The sequence below is a fragment of the Notolepis coatsorum genome (genome assembly GCF_963971535.1).
Source record: "Notolepis coatsorum genome assembly, chromosome: 6".
NCBI classification, from domain to species: domain Eukaryota; kingdom Metazoa; phylum Chordata; class Actinopteri; order Aulopiformes; family Paralepididae; genus Notolepis; species Notolepis coatsorum.
Window position 1 is genome coordinate 40,317,308 of NC_140170.1, and position 20,715 is coordinate 40,338,022.

Consider the following 20,715-nt stretch of genomic DNA (forward strand, 5'->3'; position numbering starts at 1 on the left):
TCGCCTTGTACAGACGCGGAGTTTCAAGTTTCTTTATTAGTTGTCATACAGAAGTACAGAATACTTTTATACAAAATGCTTCTTTCTGTTACGCTCCAGAGACTGTGCTAGACAAAAATAGATAAGTAAAAAATAGAAGTCACGTACGTAGACACAAGTGTTCAGTATGTACATTATGTACAATGTTCAATGCAGAGTAGAAGTAACTGAGTTACCATACAATATACTAATATACAATTATACTATATAGTGCAAAGCAGAAATGGGATGAGGTACAATTTAGGTACAATTTACAGTAAGGTGTAATGAGGTATGGGTTGTAGTGCAAATTCTTTCCCAATAAATATAAAGTGTGTTTAGGTGTTCTAAAGTGTGTAAAGTGGGTGCTGCAGTGAGTTGTATGTTTAAAGTGAGTGTGTGCGTGTGTATGTGGGTGCTGTGAGTGCATTTGATGGTTGTTACATAGTGTTATTGTTCGTTGAGCATCCTGATGGCCTGGGGATAGAAGCTTCTTCTGAGTCTCTCTGTGCTTGCCATGAGACTCCGGTATCGCTTGCCTGACCGCAGCAGTTCAAAGAGGCAGTTGTTTAGGTGGCTGGAGTCTTTGATAATTCTCTTAGCCTTACCCATGCACCGCTTGTTGTAAATGTTCTGGAGAGTGGGAAGCCCCCCTCCAATTGGAGTGACCCCCATTGACTTTGCATTGTTTTGTAGCTAACTATCCAGAGCTACTACGAGGAACAGCACGGGTTGTGCTGGGAAAGGACTCTACCAATCAACCACAATCATTGATCAGTAAGAAATAGGGCTACTGGTCCAAAAATCTAGTAAACATAGTCCAGCCGTACCGTACACCGACGGGTCTCTGCTTGGGGTCCGTGTGGACTAAAATGATGCTCTCGGCCCAGCTCTCGGCGTTGCTACCAGCTTGGCTGGTCGTTCATACTAATACAATTGGCAGTATTAGGGGGTGGGAAGCTGGTGGGTGGGAATCTGGCGTTGTGGACAGCGACGCCTACAGGTCAGGTCTCGGCGCTTGCTCAGCGGGGGCAGGACTTGGTGAAGATAGCGTGCCCTCCCGCGCGTTACACTTCACCAATGAGAGTCCTCGCTGCCAAGTGAAAAGACGTCACTGGCAGTCGCCGCACGTATCGGAGGAAGCGTGTGGTCGGCTTCGGGACGCCCTTGTACCGACTCGTAGGAGAACATGCATACAGCAGAATTGGCACGCCGACTAAATTGGGACGGGGAGAAAAACAGAAAATTGGAGAAAGAAATAAAAATAAATGATGCAATGACATGTCTGTGCACCATTAAACTGTTCGTGCATAACTAGCATTCACGTACATGTGGCCTGGCATGTACGCTGATGAAAGGTGATTCAAAGAGCTGGTAAGCCTGTAGAAATGGCTGTAGAAAAGGCAAAGGACTGCAGGCTGTCTGTCCGCATAGTGTATGTGTTTTATGACTGTCTGAGCCACAGCACACAGAAGCCAGACCCTTGAAGTGGGCGTGAACTACTGTAATGAGATCTCTAGAACACATATCCAGATCCCAGATTGATATCCTTACTGTCTCTTAAAAGTAAGCAGGAGTTGGGGGAGCTCCAGTAGCTCACTGCGTACCTCGAACGCTATTTCGGCGTCGGGGACAACCGTGCGCGTCACGGATCTGGGGTAGCGAGTTCGACTCCCGGACTAGCCGTATTTTCTCAGTGTCTTTCCCCTCATCTATACCCCCATTCAACCTGTTTCTGTCGGTCATACTTGACCAGAAAAAGCGATAAACGCGAAAAGAACCAGCTGACTGGTCAAAGTAAAAAAAAAAAAAAAAAAAAAAAAAAAAAAAAAAAAAGTAAGCGGGAGTTGAATGATTCGGGCGTTGCACTTTGGGAGGTGCAGACTGGGTCCCGCTGTGGCTCCCTCAGCTCTCGCGGAAGTCGTTTCTGGCAACCTGGCCAGATCGCAGATCATTTGAGTCCATGATAAAGATCTGGGTCATCGACTCCATCCCTATGTTTTAATTGGCGACTTAAGCAGCAGCGGTTTCATAAACATCTGATTTTGTGGACACTTTTTTTTCTGGAGTGTTTTTGTCACTCCCACATTTCCCAATTACTTTTGGTAGTCGGTTAAAAAAAAGAGACATAAATCACTTAGAAGACATTTTAGGATTTTCTCATTTGCTGGAGTCTTTCCCTCTGAATGCTACTGAGAGCTTGGCAAGATATAATACAGTTTCATCATGTACAGGTAGAGTATTGGCACAATGTGTTACTTGGAAGTTGGACAAAGCCTTTCTTTCTTCTCATTCCTATTCTGTGTTGGTTGTGTGTGTGTCTGTAGGTACAATCGATGAATGAATGGTGCAGTCTAGCATCTCTTGTGTCCTCTACTCTCACTGAATCTGTTCTGTGACCTGAATTCCATATCCATACGGAGAGGAAGGGCTGCATTAGAAGGAGATGATGAGTTAGTATCAAAATACAGGACGCTTTTGAAGGCAAACAAATTCACGAGACGAGTGTGTGATTGGTCGCTACGGGAGATTAACGTTAGCTACCACTTGCTTAACCTGTGCTAGCATTTGACAGTTGCTGTGGATGTTTTTGAACCACTAAAATGTACATTATTGTTGTACACTAGTTCCATTACTTGTTTGTCTACTAGCTAGCTGATATCCATTACATGTAAAAGCTGCTATAGATAAGATTTTTATGTAGAGTAATCGTAAAAATTTAAAACAACATCCACAGAGCTTTTAGAAAGGTGTAGAATAAAACTATTGCTTTTCACCCCAAAAAATTATTGATTGATTAAGTTAACCTGTTGAGCTGTAGCCCTATTTTCAGAAATTTCGCCTAAAGAGGGCGGCCGGGTAGCACAGCGGACTAAGCGTCTGTATACCACCGCAGAGACACTGGTATCGAATCCGGCTGTCAGCGGTGCCTCCGGCTTGGCCGGTCGTCATACTGGCACAATTGGCATTGTCAGTGGGAGGGAAGCCTGGTGGGTGGTAATCTGGTCGTTGTAATCAGTGACTCCTACAGGTCGGTCAGGGCGCCTGCACAGCGAGGGAGGGAAATGGTGAAGGTAGTGTGACCTCCCACGCGTTACACTTCACCAATGAGAGTCCTCGCTGCCAGGTGAAAAGAGGCTGCTGGCTGTCTCCTATGTATCGGAGGAAGCATGTGATAGACTTCAGGGCTCCCTAGACCGACCAGTGGGTGGCATATGCGTGCAACGACCAGGAAGGAGAGGGGGGAATTGGCATAACGACTAAATTGGGATGGGAGGAAAATACAGAAAAATAGGAGGAAAAAGTGGATACAAAAAAGAAATTTCGCCTAAAGGTACATTCCCAAATAAATGGAAGATTGCTCCACTTCTACAAGGTCAATTTGCATGTTCTATGTGGGGTATGTATTCCCTGTGTCAGAAATATTGTGTCTGTTACTAGGCTTGAGTAAATTGTGATGGAACAAAGTAGAATATAAATTATGAATTTTATTTGCATCTTTGCCGGTAAATAACACCATGCTAACATTGAGGTTCTTCTGATTTTGCTCACTGAGCTCATTCAGCACCTTCTTGAGATCAAGTGTACAAAAGATCTAAGCAAATTAATAAAGGGAAGATGATTAAACAGAAGGATTTGTAGATACAGTAATAATTATAATCCATTTGAATTATACATTCAGAATTGAATTATGAACTATAAATGACCTTATTATGGCCAAGTCATACATCTATCTATGGATAGGGAAAAAGCCCCTCTTTCCAATGGCAGTGTTAAATCTGGATTTAGTCATTTCCTCTTGTTTTTTACGATAAAAGAGAGATGGAATTAGCATTATTCCGATAAATTCTTATTCTCGGAAAACATTAAAAACATTGGTAAACAAACTTAGTGCTGAAAATATACACTTTGACTGCTGTTTTGATAGGGTTAGGGTCTTTACTCTTGGCTACATTTGAAAAAGAAACACACCATTAACACTTTGACTGCCCAAGTTTAATTCCTTATTAGTCCCTTGAATGCCCAAGGCCACTTCAATGTTAACGTTAATATCGCCTAATCTATGTTTTAAATTATGGCTGTGTCTAATCTGCCCGTCGCATTATCAATGACCTATTCCCAGTCAACATTGTCGAAGCAGATTGTTTTTTTATCGGTTCATTTCCGTTTCATAGCATTTAGAAAACCCCTTGTTTTCACGGAGAAAAAAGAGGTTTCCATGAGAATCACCTTTTACTGGAATATTCTAGAACGTTGTCATTGTTCGGCCTATTTATGAATCGTTTTCAAATAAACGCTAGATTATCGATAGTATATGTGTATGCATGCACGCTCGCGGCGCACGCTGAAAATCGCTTCTCCTATTTCCTGACGGCGCGCATAGTCAAACAGCCATATCACATAATCACATAAAAGCTTATATATCCGTGAAAACGAGTCTGATTATCCTTAGACTTGTAACATAGATTCCTTACCTGAGATCAGATGGTATCCAAATGGATTATTCCAATTCCTGATCGCCATTCGAAAAAATCGATATTTTTATTGATTCACCGTGTATACTTACTTTACTTTACTTACTTACGCCTGCTACCCCTTCTGGGGCATAGGCCGTCAACAAGTGATCTCCAAGCATCTCTGTCTTGAGCTGTTCTCTCCAGTTGGTTCCAGGTCATCTTCATGGTCTTGGTGTCTGCCTCCAGGTCTCTGCGCCAGGTGTTTCTCGGGCGGCCCCTTTTCCGCTTGCCCTGCGGGTTCCATGTTAGGGCTTGTCTGGTGATGGTACTTGCGGGCTTTCGCAGGGTGTGGCCTATCCAGCGCCATCTGCGTTTCTTAATTTCTTCTTCTGCTGGCAGCTGGTTTGTTCTCTGCCAGAGTTCGCAGTTGCTGATGGTGTCTGGCCATCGGATGTTGATGATCTTCCGCAGGCAGCTGTTAATGAAGACCTGCACTTTCCTGATGGTTGCAGCTGTAGTTCTCCACGTCTCTGCTCCATATAATAGGACTGCCTTGACGTTGGTGTTAAAGAATCTGACTTTGGTGTTGGAAGTCAGTTCTTTTGAGCTCCAGATGTTCCGTAATTGCACGAATGCTGTACGTGCTTTCCTTATTCGTGCTCTAATGTCAGCATCTGTGCCGCCCTGCTTGTCAATAACACTGCCAAGGTAGGTAAAGGCTTCAACTTCTTCCAAAGCCTCGCCATCCAGCATGATTGTGTTGGTGTTGTTTGCTGCATTGGTCTTGAGGATCTTAGTCTTGCCTTTGTGGATGTTGAGTCCCACTTGCGCGGAAGTGGATGCCACGTTGTTGGTCTTCTCCTGCATCTGTTGTTGGGTGTGCGACAGTAGTGCCAAATCGTCAGCATAGTCCAAGTCGTCAAGTTGCGTCCAAGGAATAGCACTGCACAAGACCGTAGCAGACTACAAAGAGTGACACGTTCAGCCGAACGCACAATTAGAGGGGGGCTTCCCACCCTCCAGAACATTTACAACAAGCGGTGCAAGGGGAAGGCTAAGAGAATTATTAAGGACTCGAGCCACCCGAACAACTGCCTCTTTGAACTGCTGCCGTCAGGCAAGCGATACCGGAGTCTTATGGCGAGCACAGAAAGACTCAGAAGGAGCTTCTATCCCCAGGCCATCAGGCTGCTAAACGAACAATAATCGCTAAACGAACAATAATCACTATGCAACAACCATCAAATGCACACAGCACACACACCCACACGCACACACACACTCACTCAAACAAACAACACACTGCAGCACCCACTCTCCACACTTTAGATCACACAAACACACTTACACTTTATATTTATTGATAAAGGATTTGCACTACAACTCGTACACCTACTGTGAATTGTACCTAAACTGCACCTCGTCCATTTATGCCTTGCACTATATAGTATTGTATATTAGTACACTGCACAGTATTGTATATTGTATGGTAACTACGTCTACGAACATTGTACATATGTCTAAACTGAACACTGTGACCTCTTTTTTTTTCTTCTAATTTTTACTATGTTTTTATTTCATACTTATCTTGTCATGCACAGTCTCTGGAGCGCAACAGTAAGAAGCATTTTGTACAAAAGTATTCTGTACTTCTGTATGACAACTATTAAAGAAACTTGAAACTTGAAACTTGAGGTGTCCACTGAATCCCGTACCTTCTCTGTGCTGTGGAGGTCTTCATTATCCAGTCAATGGCCAGCAGGAAGAGGAAGGGCGAGAGCAGACAACCTTGTCTGACCCCGGTCTTCATTTGGAATGCCTCTGTGAGCTGCCCTCCGTGGACCACCTTGCATGTCAGTCCCTCATAGGAGTTCCTGATGATGGAAACAATCTTGGTCGGCACCCCGTAATGTCGGAGAAGCTTCCAGAGGGTCTATCTGTCTAGGCTGTCAAAGGCTTTCTCATAGTCCACAAAATTTATGTACAGGGGCGAGTTCCACTCTATCGACTGCTCCACGATGATGCGCAGCACTGCAATTTGGTCTGTGCAGGATCGGTCCTTGCGGAAACCAGCTTGCTCATCGCGGAGTTGTCCATCGATGAGGTCCTTCATCCTGTTCAAGATTACTCTGTTAAAAACTTTCCCTGGCACTGATAGCAGTGTGATCCCTCTGTAATTTGCGCAATTGCTAAGGTCGCCTTTCTTTGGGATCTTGATGAGATAGCCCTCTTTCCAATCTCCTGGCACGTCTTCTTCCTCCCATATCTTCATGAAGAGTGGGTGGAGCATCTTCACCGTGGTTTCTATATCTGACTTCAGTGCCTCCGCAGGGATGTTGTCTGGTCCTGCAGCCTTTCCGTTCCTCAGCTGCTTGATAGCCTTCCTAATTTCTTCCCTGGTTGGTGCGTTGCAGGCTATGGGTAGGTCTGTGTCAGCCTGTGCGATGTCTGGTGGGTTCTGTGGTGCTGGCCGGTTTAGAAGTTCTTCAAAATACTCCATCCATCTGTTCTTTTGTTGCTCCTCTCCCGTTGTTATCGGTCTTCCCTCTTTGTCCTTCACAGGTCGTTCTGGTTTGCTGTACTTTCCTGCCAGCTTCTTGGTGATGTTGTACAGTTCTCTCATATTCCCCTCTCTTGCTGCTTGCTCTGCCTCTGTTGCCAGGTCATCCATATACCTTCGCTTGTCTGCTCTGATGCTCTTCTTTACTAGCTTGTTTCCTTCTGCATACCTTTCTTGTGCCTTGGCCTTCTCTGCTCTTGTCCGGCTGTTGTTCACATATTCCCCGCGGCTCCGAGAGTCCAGCATGAAGCTGGTAGATGCCGGCTGCGTGAGTGAGAAGTAAAATGTGGAGTGCAGGTTTTTTTTTCTCATTCATTTTCATTGAGTTCAATCCAAAAGGGTGAATTACCACCTGGGAGACGATAGGGGGCGCTTTTTTCACATCTGAGCGCCTGAGGTAGCTGAATTTCCAACGGTAGACTTGGTTGATGAAATATGATTTCAGATCGCTAAAAAAATTAATTAAAATACGAGAATTCTCATGATTGGGCATTCAACCTGCGGGGGGAAAACCCGAGAAATCTCGGGCGTGGCATGCAAAGTGTTAATTAATACGGTCTGTATTGATCGATTTATGATAAAACAGCAGGGTCCCCCAATTGGGGGACGTTACAGCGTAACTCATTCAGCGCCAGACCCGCGGTTGAGCGCCATACACGAGATTTCTCCGGGTTTGATCCTTTGATCTTTTTCCTCTGATCCCCGTTCTAAACCATCATCCGGATCATTCCATGTGTCCCTGGCTCTTTGCCTATGTTGGAATTGCAATGCCGATCGAATCTCACCAGGATGGGGGAAGCTTATGGCGTTCAATGTGTTAAGGCGTTTGATCATTTAAAAAAATTCCAAAATTTATGTTTATATGTATGTTGCAGGTATGTTTAAGTTTAAGTTTATTTGGATCCCCATTAGCCACAGCAGTGCTGGGGCTATTTTTCTGGGGTCCATAACACGTAAAATACAGTTACAGACTTATACACTCACAACATTCACATGTCATACAGACAATTAAAACAACAATAAAAACCCTAATCAAATTCATAATACAATACAACAATATATACGCCTTATGAATTCATAATACAATACAATAATACCTACTCATAATTAATTCATAATACAATACAGCATAATATACTATTTAGCTTTTACATACATTATCTATGTTCATATCAGCCAATTATACAATCTTTTAATAATATATCCCTATCAGACACATGCCTTTTCATCTATATATACCTATCTCTTTATCAGACACATACATTTTCATTTACGTACACACTATCTATTAGGGAATGTCAATTTCTTTGGTTGAAAATGTTGTTTTACCATGATTTTGAAACGACATTTACTATTCTCTTGCTTAACTTGTCTTGGAAGAGAGTTCCATTCCTGCATACCACGGAACATGACAGTTCGCTTCATTGCATTCTACCTCACTTTTGGAAGTGTAAAACCTCGTGCAGAAGCATGTCTGGTGGAATGGTTGTGTCTGTCAAGACTTATAGATAAATTGTTATATAAAATTGAGGGGATCTTTGTAACAAGAATATTCCTAGTGAATACAAGGAGTGAGCAGAGTAATTTATATTTGACAAGTAACCAAGTTAAACAACTGTGCATCTCTGCAACATTAGTTCTGTACTCACAGCGAAGCACTATACGTGCTGCTTTGTTTTGTACCATTTGCAATTTTTTTCAGTGTATTCGTCGTTACATTCAACCATACTGCAGGACAATAGTCAAGATTTGACAAAACCAGAGCTTGAATTACCTGTTAGATAGAATTTAGTGGTAACAAATGAGCACATCTTTTAACAACAGAAATCCCTCTTCCCATTTTCACTACTATATTGTTTATATGGTGTGACCTAGAGCTGCCGCGGTATTGATTATTTCCTTACCGCACAAATTTGCAAAATATTTCCTACCGCCGCGGTTATTACTGCATGCACACAAAAAATTTAAAAAAAAAGTTTGAATGCATTTTTTTTTTTAGTAGTAGTAGTCTACTCTTTATAGCATATAGCCTGCCTCTAGTCTAAATGTCTATTTTTAGAGGATGACTTTGCAGCATGAATATTGTTTGGGATTCGGCAAGCACGCATTAGTTATTGAAAGTGAAACACGGATTCGAAGTTTACCCTCTGGTCGTGCGCCGTTCACTCGGTGTCGCGGGCAGGGGTGGTTACCCCTAACCCCCCCGACCCTTTCTTATTATTATTACTATAAAGTTACTACTTTATAATAAAGGCATTCGTTTTGTGGCATTAACATTATATAGTTATACGTTCAATAACATCAGCGTATTTACCGGACAATAGCAAGGCAAGCAATACTCTATTCATATCTCAGTTCCTTTCTTTGCTCAGAGCGTGCCGAGTTGTCCCATTCTGCGGTCTGTTAATAAAGTTTTCAATCAGACAAGTGTATAGAACGAAGGGCTTTTATTATAACATTCGTTGCAGACAGTAAAATCATTATGTCTCGTTTAGTACTCCTTAGGAGCGATCGTAGTCCACTCCGGCGGAGAGTTAAAGCTAACGTTATTAGCCGTGTTGTGATGATCTGACATTCAGGAAGTAAAAACCTATTACTCGCTTGCCGATTGGTGGTAACACACTGCATGACGCTACAACGTGTGACGCGACTCTCTTCTGACCAATCAGTGGTCTGCAATGTTTCACGTGACTTTTCTGGTACCCAATAGGGTCGCTTGGAACCTCGAGAGAGGAGTAGGGTATATCTGCAGAGCCGCAAGCCCAACGAGAGGAGGATAATTTATTATTATTATTATAAAAAACAGCGGTGACGCGGTATTCAGCCTACTCTGCGGTGGCCGTGATGTAACAGCGATACCGCGGTAATGCGGTAATCGCGGCAGCTCTAGTTTGACCATGACAATTTACTGTCGGAGTTTAGTCTCCTGGACTTGATTAATTACCACATCACTTATCAAAAGTTTCAAGACTGGGTTCGTTCTTAGAGTATGGTTTGAACCTAAAATGATGCTACTTGTCTTTGATATGTTTAGAACTAGTTTGTTATTCTTTATCCATTCCATCACTGATTGCAACTCTGCCTTTAGGACCGTATCCCCTCCCTACTTCCCATTTCCCCATGTGGAATGTACAGCACCTGATTGGATACATTACTTGCTGGGGGGTGTGTTTAAAGCGGCCATTTTGTTTCCTTAAGTGACCCATTAAAAGCTGCTTCCTGCTTAAAGACAGCACTTGTGTACTGAGTGTGATCTCAGAGCCCTGTCACTGCTTAAAAGCAGAACCTCAGCCTCTCCTGGAATCACTCTGTACTACATTCTGTTGTGGAAGGACAGCTCATTCACTGAGAGACTTACACTGCATCAGGGTAAGACATTTTAAGTCATTTAGTAATATCTTTAAACTGAGACTTGATTGCTGACTTGACCAGCTGACTTGATTAAGACATTTTAAGTAATTTAGTAATATCTTTAAACTGAGACTTGATTGCTGACTTGACCAGCTGACTTGATTAAGGGGCGTGTTTAAAGCGGCCATTTTGTTTCCTTAAGTGACCCATTAAGGGCCAGGTGTTAGAAAGCACTAATTAGTGATAGGGATTTAAAGGCCTGCTGGCTTAGCGTCAGCGAAGCGTCGAGAAACGAAGAGGGACAAAGAGGAGTTTTCCTGGAGTTATCCGCCGAGGGATCCAGGGATCCACCCAGTGCTAAGTACATCATAATCCTATCTTACACTCCACTCTGAAAAATCTCCCTTTCCCTCCCACTCTGCTATTTCTCTACTTCCTCCCTGCCACTCTTGACACCACAATGTGTCTCATATCCACAATCTGCTCCCCCAGAACAGACTCAACCCACCCACGGCAGTTTGCTAGCAACCCGGCTAATCTATCCTACCCTCCTACAGCCACTAATACACCTGTCACAGTACAGGGAGGCCTATGGAATTGTCAATCAGCAGTCAAGAAAGCTGACTTCATTACTGCCTACGCCCATAGTCAAAATCTGCAGCTCCTGGCTCTAACTGAGACCTGGATAACCCCCAATAACTCATCAACACCTGCAGCATTATCTACAAACTATAACTTCACTCACACACCTCGACCTTCCAGGCGGGGTGGAGGCACTGGCCTCATGACATCTCCTTCATGGACTACAAACGTAACACCCCTCCCAGCACTGTCACTCTCCTCTTTTGAATATCATGCAGTATCTGTCTCTAATCCTTTCAATCTCACCATTGTTACACTCTACCGCCCTCCAGGTCCGCTCGATCACTTCACAGATGAGCTGGACATGCTTCTAAGCTCCTTACCGGAAGATGGTACCCCTCTCCTTCTATTGGGCGACTTCAACCTGCCTGACTCATCTCAGTCAGTCATAGTAGTCTCCCTCCTACAATCATTTGACCTGACTCCCACTGCCATGCCTCCCACCCACAAAGCAGGCAACTCCTTGGATCTCATATTTTCCCGTAACTCCAGCATCATTAACACCACGGTAACTCCCCTACATGTATCTGACCATTCCTTCATATCCTTCTCACTAACTCTCATGCTTAACCGAAAGGTCTTCACCCCAACTCAAACCGTCTCACTCAGACGCAACCTGCCCTCCCTATCCCCCTCCACCCTCTCCTCTGACATACTATCCACTCTACCTTTGAGTGACACCTTCTCTGCTCTCTCCACAGAGATGGCAACCTCCACCCTCCTCTCAGCCCTTGCAACCTCCTTCGACAAGCTCTGTCCCCTCGTTGAGAAACCTGCCCGCCGTTCCCCACCCAGTCCATGGCTGACAGATCCAGTGAGAGAACAAAGACAGGTCCTGAGAGCAGCTGAAAGGAAGTATAGAAAGTCACGCCTCACTGCTGACATCGACACATATCACAACCTCTTGTTAACATTCTCCAAAACCATTACTAATGCCAAAGCTTCTTTCTTTCACCATAGGATCGAGGCCTCTGCCAAGAATCTTCGCAAACTGCATGCTACCATGTCCTCCCTCCTCACTCCCCCCCCCACCCCCCCCTCCCTCATCTTTCTCTGCCGAAGACTTTGCGATCTTCTTTGAGGAAAAAGTGGAGAACATCCGCAGCTCCTTCTCCCAACCCCCACCCATTCCAAATGCTGAATCGAGAACCTCATCCTTCACTCTGTCATCTTTCTCTCCCATTACAGAAGCCGAGACCCTGACACTGGTAACGTCGAACCGTCCGACTACATGCCAGCTGGACCGGCTACCTTCCCCACTCCTCCAGTCCATAGCACCAGACATCCTCCCATTCCTAACTGCAACCATCAACTCCTCACTCAACTCGGGGGTGGTCCCCACCTCCCTAAAACAAGCCAGAGTCACGCCCCTCATAAAAAAACCATCCCTGAACCCTACCGTCATAGGCAACTACCGTCCTGTCTCTCTTCTCTCCTTCCTTTCTAAAACACTTGAACGTGCTGTATCCAACCAACTTACTGCTTATCTCTTACAGAATGACCTCCTAGACCCTAATCAGTCAGGCTTCAGGACTGGTCACTCCACAGAGACAGCCCTCATTGCGGTCACAGAGGCACTTCACTTAGCAAAAGCGAAAGGCCTCTCCTCTGTCCTGATTCTCCTAGATCTATCTGCAGCCTTCGACACAGTCAACCACCAGATCCTCCTCGCGGCCCTCGCAGGAATGGGAGTGGCTGGCTCTGCGCTGACATGGTTGTCATCATACCTCAATGACCGCTCCTACCAAGTGTCATGGAGAGGGACCCTGTCGGCCACCCGCCCCCTGCGGACGGGTGTCCCCCAGGGCTCGGTTTTAGGACCCCTTCTCTTCTCCCTCTACACTAAATCACTGGGTAACATTATCACGTCTCATGGCTTCTCCTACCACTGTTATGCCGACGATACTCAACTCTTCCTCTCCTTCCCTCCCTCAGATATCCACGTCTCTGAGCGGATCTCGGCCTGTCTGTCCGACATCTCCGCCTGGATGACGACCAACCACCTCAAACTGAACCTAAGCAAAACAGAATTGCTCCACCTGCCGGCCAAATCCTCCCCCCTGACCGACCTTTCCATCACAGTCGAGAATGCAGCTGTGACCGCGTCCCCGACCGCCAAGAACCTTGGTGTTGTCCTCGACGACCAGTTGAACTTCTCTGCTCACATCGCAGCGACAACCAGAACCTGCCGATTCCTCCTGAGCAACGTCAGAAGGATACGCCCCTTCCTGACAAAAGAAGCCACCCAACTCCTCGTCCAATCAACAGTCATCTCCCGCCTCGACTACTGCAACGCACTGCTCGCTGGCCTCCCGGCCACTGCCACTAAGCCTCTTCAACTCATTCAGAACGCAGCGGCTCGCCTGATCTCAAACCTACCGAAGTCGGCCCATGTCACCCCACTTCTTAGGGACCTGCACTGGCTCCCCATTGCTGCACGAATCCGCTTCAAGGCCCTTGACCTAGCATACCGTGCGGCAAAGGGAACCGCTCCCGCCTACCTCCGGTCAATGGTCTCTAACTACACACCCTCAAGACCCCTACGCTCTGCATCTTCTGGCCGCCTCAGACCTACTCCTATCCAAGCTCCGGGAGGGTCATCAAAGAGAAGTCGCCTATTCTCAGTCCTTGCCCCACAATGGTGGAATGAACTACCCACCCCAGTTAGGACAGCCGAAACACGCCCAATCTTTCGCCGTCGACTAAAGACTCACTTCTTCAACCATTATCTGAATTAAAAAAAAAAGAAAAAAAATGAAAAAAAAAAAAAATCTAACCCTAACTAACCATACTGTCATGCACTTGTCCTAATAAACTAACCTACACTGTAGCACTCAACACTTTGATGAACATTGTTACTCAGCTGATAGAGTTGTGCTCTTCCTGATGGCTTGTCGTACAGAACTTGTAAGTCGCTTTGGATAAAAGCGTCAGCTAAATGACTAAATGTAAATGTAAAATGTAAATGGTGCTCTAGTACGGTCTAGTGCAACATCTAGCGACTGAATGTTATCTATAGCACCTTTAAGATTTTACATTTTGATGTCAGATTTCCTGCATCAGGCCAATTGACTCCCATTCATTCCAGCTGTGATTCTCATTCCATGTAGAGGAATACTTCCTTATGAATGCAAAGAACTGTGGGATTACATAGCAACCGTTGTCATCTCCTTCTATAGTGCTTCTGGGTTTTCAGGAGAGAGAGAGGGAGGGAAAAACAAAGCGAGGAGATGATTTTGATATGAGGTCAACACAAGGTTCTGGTTCTCAGGAAGCAGACCTCTTCATGCTGGACATTCATCTAGTCCTGCTCACATTAATAACGCTGCCCTGCGAAACAGGGTCAACATTAATTTTCTACAACACTTCCTTTGACTTTTGTCTTTACGTTATCAGTGGTATATGGATAGCCAAGGAGGAAACCACAGTTCCCTCCCACCAAAAGGTTACATGGGAAATCCATCCTAATACAGATGTACCTTGTGTTATTCCAATGACATTATGCAGATCATTCAATATCTATAAGCATACTGTCTACCAGTGGCGAAGCGTACCGGAGTTAACCGGGCCTTCATAATATTATATATTATTAATATTATATTCCAAATAAAATAAGTCCCTCGATACTCCGTGCTGCTGCTGCTGACTTGAAATAAAATAGACCGTTCTGTGGGCAGTCGGCCCGACACTAAACAGCAGTCTGTTATAATCACATTTGTATGAGCTAACGAATTCCGTTATATTGGACATTTGTATTAATTATATCAAGCGAAGAATTGAGAAAGCAGAGAGAGACGGCAACATTATCGTGTGGTTCAACGTTGCGTGATCGCTGAAACCAATGCCGATCTCCGCCTCCCAGCGAGTTGTCATTATTAGACATGCATGGTGACTCAACAACGAAACAAATGTAACTATTTTAATACAATTCAAATTGTGCTTAGAGGGAAGTTACGGTATGCAAAGAAAGATCAAGTCAAGAATTACCAAATGAAACGCACAGCAGCCCAGCCAATATTTCAAGACAGACATATATTTGTGTGGAAATAAAATGCGCAGCGGCAGATCAATATAATCAATATAAATTAATTTGTTTCACTCACCATTTTGACGTGGTTCACCTGAAGACGAAATCGTTTGGGTGAACTTTTCAATGACCCGGTCATACAGCTGATCAGTCCTTTTCAGATCCAGGAGCATTTCTTTTTCAATTGACATGGAGGATAATGCAGAGAGTCAGGCTTGTCCGGTTGTATTCCTCGCATATGTTTTAATGCGCTTGAGGGCAGAAAATGTCCTTTCCACGGTTGAGGTGGTGACAGGGATAGTTACAACTAAACACATCAGTTTATATAGCTGCTTCATGCTTCATCCTTCTGGGGTTGGGCGGCCTTTTTTGACAATGTCCATCTTTTCATTGAATGTTCTTCTTGAAAAGGGAACTGTTAATAAATCCGCAACAACATCGACAGTATCATTTGCTGCTGCCATGTTTCAGTTTGTCTCGTGTTGTCTTGCTTGATACTAAGGTAGTCCGCGTTTGCCGTTTTGCGCTCTGATTGGCCGACGCAGCCAGACTCTAGAATACCTTGGCATCTAAAAGACTACGCCCATTGACTACAGCTCCAAATGTGATTGGCTGATCAAACTGTCACTCCACACCTGGGCTCCTGTTAAGGTTTATTGGGCAGGTCGAGCTAGAATACCCGATGGAGGAAAGTCTGCCTAGAGACTTGTGAAAAGAAATCTCCGATTGGCTGTTATTTTCTCCTGTACAAAAACGCTCTAATGCGCAGTGAATGGGTCGAAAACAACTATGGCGAGTGAAACTGTGCGGTTTTAACAGATTAGCGACACAAACTATTTTAATACATTTGATTAAAAAAAATAAAAAAATTAAAATAAAAAAAGTAATTTTTAAAATTCATATTTTCTTTCTTCTGAGGCTCACAGGGCCTTCTCTGAATACCTTGAAGGCCCTGAGAATTCGCGTCTACCTAAGCTGGCTATCAGAGCACCAAGACTTGGTGTTTCATGATGAATTCATAATGTAATCGGGTGACACTTTTGAAGTTGGTTCATTGTTAAAGACTGAATTTGTGGGCTCATAGATTGAGCTTGAGATATTATATCCAAATTAGTTTTCTTACAGCTCTGAATAAGAAAAATGTAGGCTACCTAATATCCCAGTAAAATCACCATGGTTACTCTCATAGTGTCCTGGGACGTGTTCCACTATCCACTGTCTTTGGAGCAGCTCCAGGATCTGTCTCTTGATGACATCATCCCTAGAGCCTTGTCCCTCTGATGTTCAACTTAAAGCTGTCCAACAGAGTTTGTGATTGTAAACGGTTCGCTTTTGTTTATACTCATATTTCCACCCAAATAGACAGAGCTTTCTGTTGTTGTTCTATAGTCTACAAGCTGAATTACATGTCCTACTTCATATAACCACTGCAAAGTCCATTTTCACCATTTTCTTTGCTCTCGCAATGTTCATATTTCAGTTTTGACAAAGTTGTAATGAGTCTGACCTCCTTCGATTGACAGGCAGTTAGCTTGTTAGATTTCGAGGGAGATGTATAAACCAATCAAATTGGAGCACAGGGGCGTGTCCAGTGCACTTTCACACGTCTACCCCATGGCGTGCTAGAGTGGTCAAAAACTCCACTGGACACCTTTTTAAGTCATTGACTGCAAATAAGCTTTCGTCACCTTTACTAAATGCCGCCAGCGTTATTGACAATTTTAGCGATGTTTGTAGACTCATCGTGTGTTCTGTATTATAGCTATGGAGACGATAGTATGGCTCATTTTACAGGCATTGTTCATAGTCCTTTACTGACTAATTAGTTAATTTCTACACACTGTAGTTTGTTACACACTAAACGTCGCCCCATTTCCAGAATAATCCAGTCTTTTTCCATAGATCGCGAGATATGACACATTATATGCAATAAGCCCAAATCGTTCTGGTTGATCGCCTGAAGCTCCAAATACTCCCAAATCAAAGGTATATACCATGTACATATGTGCATTCACAAAATCATCAAGGGGAGGGGGGGGTCATTTTAACTCAAAACTGTGATCGTGTTTGTCGAGCATATTTTACGTCCAGTAAAACACAAAATCGTGTGATCGTTACAAAAACATGTTTCAGGTTCGGTAAAATAGACAGAATATACCTTACCTTAGCCAGAAGGTATTCCAAAAAGAATAATTCCAAGTGATCGCATCACCATTGCGCTTACCAGTGTATATGTCTATACACGTTTATATGGGAAATACGCTTCAGGCAACAACATTTCGAGGCGATCGCTGTTCTCTCTGTTCAGGCAGGAGGAGGAGCCCTTGCCAAAAAAAAAGGAAAACGTGTATCTATCCACACCAAGCCATTCCAGTTCAAAGGTAGGCGATACTGCCACCTGGTGATATTCGATCGTCATTGCAATTCCAACGTAGGCATATGAATCAGAGACACTTAGATGGCTCCGGCTGACGGTATAGAACGGGGATCAAAGGAAAAGATCAAATGGCGAGATAACCCGAGAAATCTCGGGCAGAGAAAGAGTTAAGGAGAGAGTTATTTAAATTCACAAATTGAAACTGAGCTGTACAATATTATAGGAATAAGATATATGTATGAATACTATTTGAGTGGATTTTCACTTTAAAGTCAAACTTGTCAAACATCAAACTTGTCAACTACTGTAGATAACTAGAAATATGAGATCTTGAGTCAGTCCCTAAAGCCATTAATGGTTCCCGTCCCATTAAGCAGCGACAGCAATCTGCTTGTATTGTTTTCATTGCTATGGTGTCTCACAAGGTTTTAGGAGATGAGCTTTGAAGATTCTCTCGTTGCGGTGCATTAAGCAGAGGGCTCATGGAGAAAGGCTGACGGCATCATGCTCCCCGGGGGATGGATGAATTGGATATGCTGCTTCACCTCATCCATTCCCCTTTTTGTTTTTGGTATCGCTTCATGACGGTGTTCTCTGCCGCGCTGCACTAAATGTCAATGGAGTGGATTCGCCGTATGTTCGGTTTTCCTGCGTGAAAGCCGGTCTACTGTGGCACAATTGTGTGTGGTGTGTGTGTGTGTAATGTGAAATGCACCGTAGTTTGTCAGTACACATATGGCACTATGAGATCCTAGACCAGTCAAGTGCTTGAATTGAATGCTCTATTTCAGGGGTTCTCAAACTTTTTTATACCAGACCCCATTTTATTTAGGATATTTTTTTTGGCGACCCCACACTTAATGTATCGCGTAATTTCAACATGGAATTAAGGAATATCAAAATAAAAGCACACGTTGTTGAACTTGATCATGCATATTTATTAGAAAATTGTATTACAGCACTATGTTATCAATACACATTTATAAAACGAGGCATATTTTGCCAAAATATGTTGCCAGAACATTAAAAAAAAAATATGAAAATAAGTATATATATATTTCACCTACCCACGACCCCACTTTGGGTCGCGACCCGTAGTTTGAGAACCGCTGCTCTATTTAATAGATCAAAGTAAAATCTGTGTATTTTTTTTTAAATCCTTGAGCACCTGCTTTTATTGAGATGTATTTTTCTTTATTTAAAAGGAAGATGCACGTTAACAGCTCATACAGCTCAAATGTGGTGTGGTCCCAACATAGTGCCCTGTGGGACGCCCATGCAACTCTACACCAGCACTTTGTATACATAACTGTATTACATGTGACATTTCCCCACACTGTCTGCACTGACATCACCTCGATGTCAACATGGTTTAATTACCATAGAACGGGTGGCCTGCATGTACACAGAGCTGTGGTGGCACCTCCTCCCAGCACCGGTGGAGGGCGCGGTGCGACTCGCTGTCTTTGTTGTCTCCTCTGTCCCGCTGTAGGGTTTGAAGGCTGCTCCATGGTGCCCTCAATCTACCCACTGGAGACGCTGCACAACTCGCTCTCCCTCAAGCAGATGGATGAGTTCCTCAACAATGTGTGTAAGAACAGCAGCGAGGCCCACGCCAAGACGATGAAGGGTAGGTCTGGATGGAGGTTCTGACCATGTGATAGTAAACACATGCTTTGACGTACAGAGTGACAGCCGAGTCCTTTTTTATGTAGGGGGGGGGGTCGATACAGCAATATATCGGAATATTTTGCAGGCCGATATTATATTGATACAGGTGACACAAAGTATCGATATTAAGAAATTGCTTGACAATTAAATTGTACTGCAATAAGGAATATTGGAATCAGATGAACAGACTGAAAACGTTATCTTATTAGATACAACAGATTATGTATATATATTTTTTATTGCAGATTTTAAGTTAAGTTTTCCGATGGGGTCATAATTTGCAGTTGAAATTCTTTTATAAATTGCAATATCATGATATTATAATATCGTGACTAGTATTGTGATAACATCGTATTGTGATTCCCACCCCTACTGGGTAGGTTGTGATCTTGGTTTTGGTACCCTTGGGCTTGCTCCTGGTCCAATTCGCTCATAATACCGTAATATGATCTATGATATATGGAGTAATGGGGGACTGTATTAAGCATGGCTGCCCCCATTAATGTCACTCAGTCCTCCTAATCTACTCCACAATGCACAAAGCCTTGCTAAGCTCCATGCTATCAGGGACAACCCCTCCCACCCACTATACACAGACTTGGCTGACCGAAGGAGCACGTTCAGTGCTAGACTAAGACTCCCAAGATGTAGCACTGAACGGCACAGGAAGTCCTTCATTCCGACAGCCTTTATATATACTTTATAATGCATCACTGTGCCTCACTGCATCACTGAGCACAGGGTGACAGTACTATCTTCCTGGGCTGTCATTTATCAACGTTGCGTACGCACAGATATGTGCTTAACCCGTGCGTACAATCATTTCTAAGCAAAGTGTGGGACTTATCAATTTGAACTTGTGCTTGACTTTGTGCTTATATCTACGCACAGCTCGGAGCATGCGTACCTGGCGCCCGGTGGTAGAAGATGTTTACAACGCGGAAATAAGCACTGACTGCGCTCCGCGTATAACTCAACTCGTTATTATTTTGCGCATAGATTGCAGAAATACGGGAACGTTTTGATTATATTTAAAAGGCTTTGCCATTGTTAAACGTAATAAGTGGAACCCCGAAGCTGTAAGCAGAATACAAGTCATATGAACACCCACGAATCGTGGGCCACGATATAGTGTTCTTCCCCCTTCCTACTGTATAAGAAAGAATAAAAAACGCATTGCAACGAGAACAGAGGTTATTTGTTGAGTGTATGTGTATTACAAAACCCTTGCAATAAATGTGTCTTAAATGAATGAAAATACATGCTCTGGATACAGAGCATATATCGTGTGGGTGATATCATGACTTGTATTCTGCTTACAGAATTTCACTTATTTAGTTTTACAATGTCAAAGCCTAAATCAAAACGTTCCCGTATTTCTGCAATCTATGCGCAAAATAATAACGAGTTGAGTTCCTTTTTTTTTCTTTTTTTTTATCTTTTTCCCCCTCCATTTTCCTCCGATTTTCTCCCATCCCAATGTTAGTCGTTATGCCAATTCCCAATCCCCTTCCTGGTCGCTGCGCACTTACCCCCCACAGTCGGTCTGGGAGAGTGGAGGCTACCACGTGCTTCCTCCGACACACGTCCAGCCAATCAACCGCTTCTTTTC

At 43.8% G+C, this 20,715-nt stretch overlaps 1 protein-coding gene across 4 annotated transcripts in view; it reads left to right on the top strand.

Annotated features, from left to right (window-relative positions):
* Positions 1-20,715, top strand: part of LOC311230657 (inositol hexakisphosphate and diphosphoinositol-pentakisphosphate kinase 1-like) — a 254,567-nt gene that overhangs the window by 217,708 nt on the left and 16,144 nt on the right. For all 4 annotated transcript variants that reach the window (XM_084317006.1, XM_084317007.1, XM_084317008.1 and 1 more), the window contains one exon: positions 18,925-19,062. In XM_084317006.1, coding sequence (XP_084173132.1) covers positions 18,925-19,062 — 138 coding nt within the window. The remainder of the gene's footprint in view (positions 1-18,924; positions 19,063-20,715) is intronic.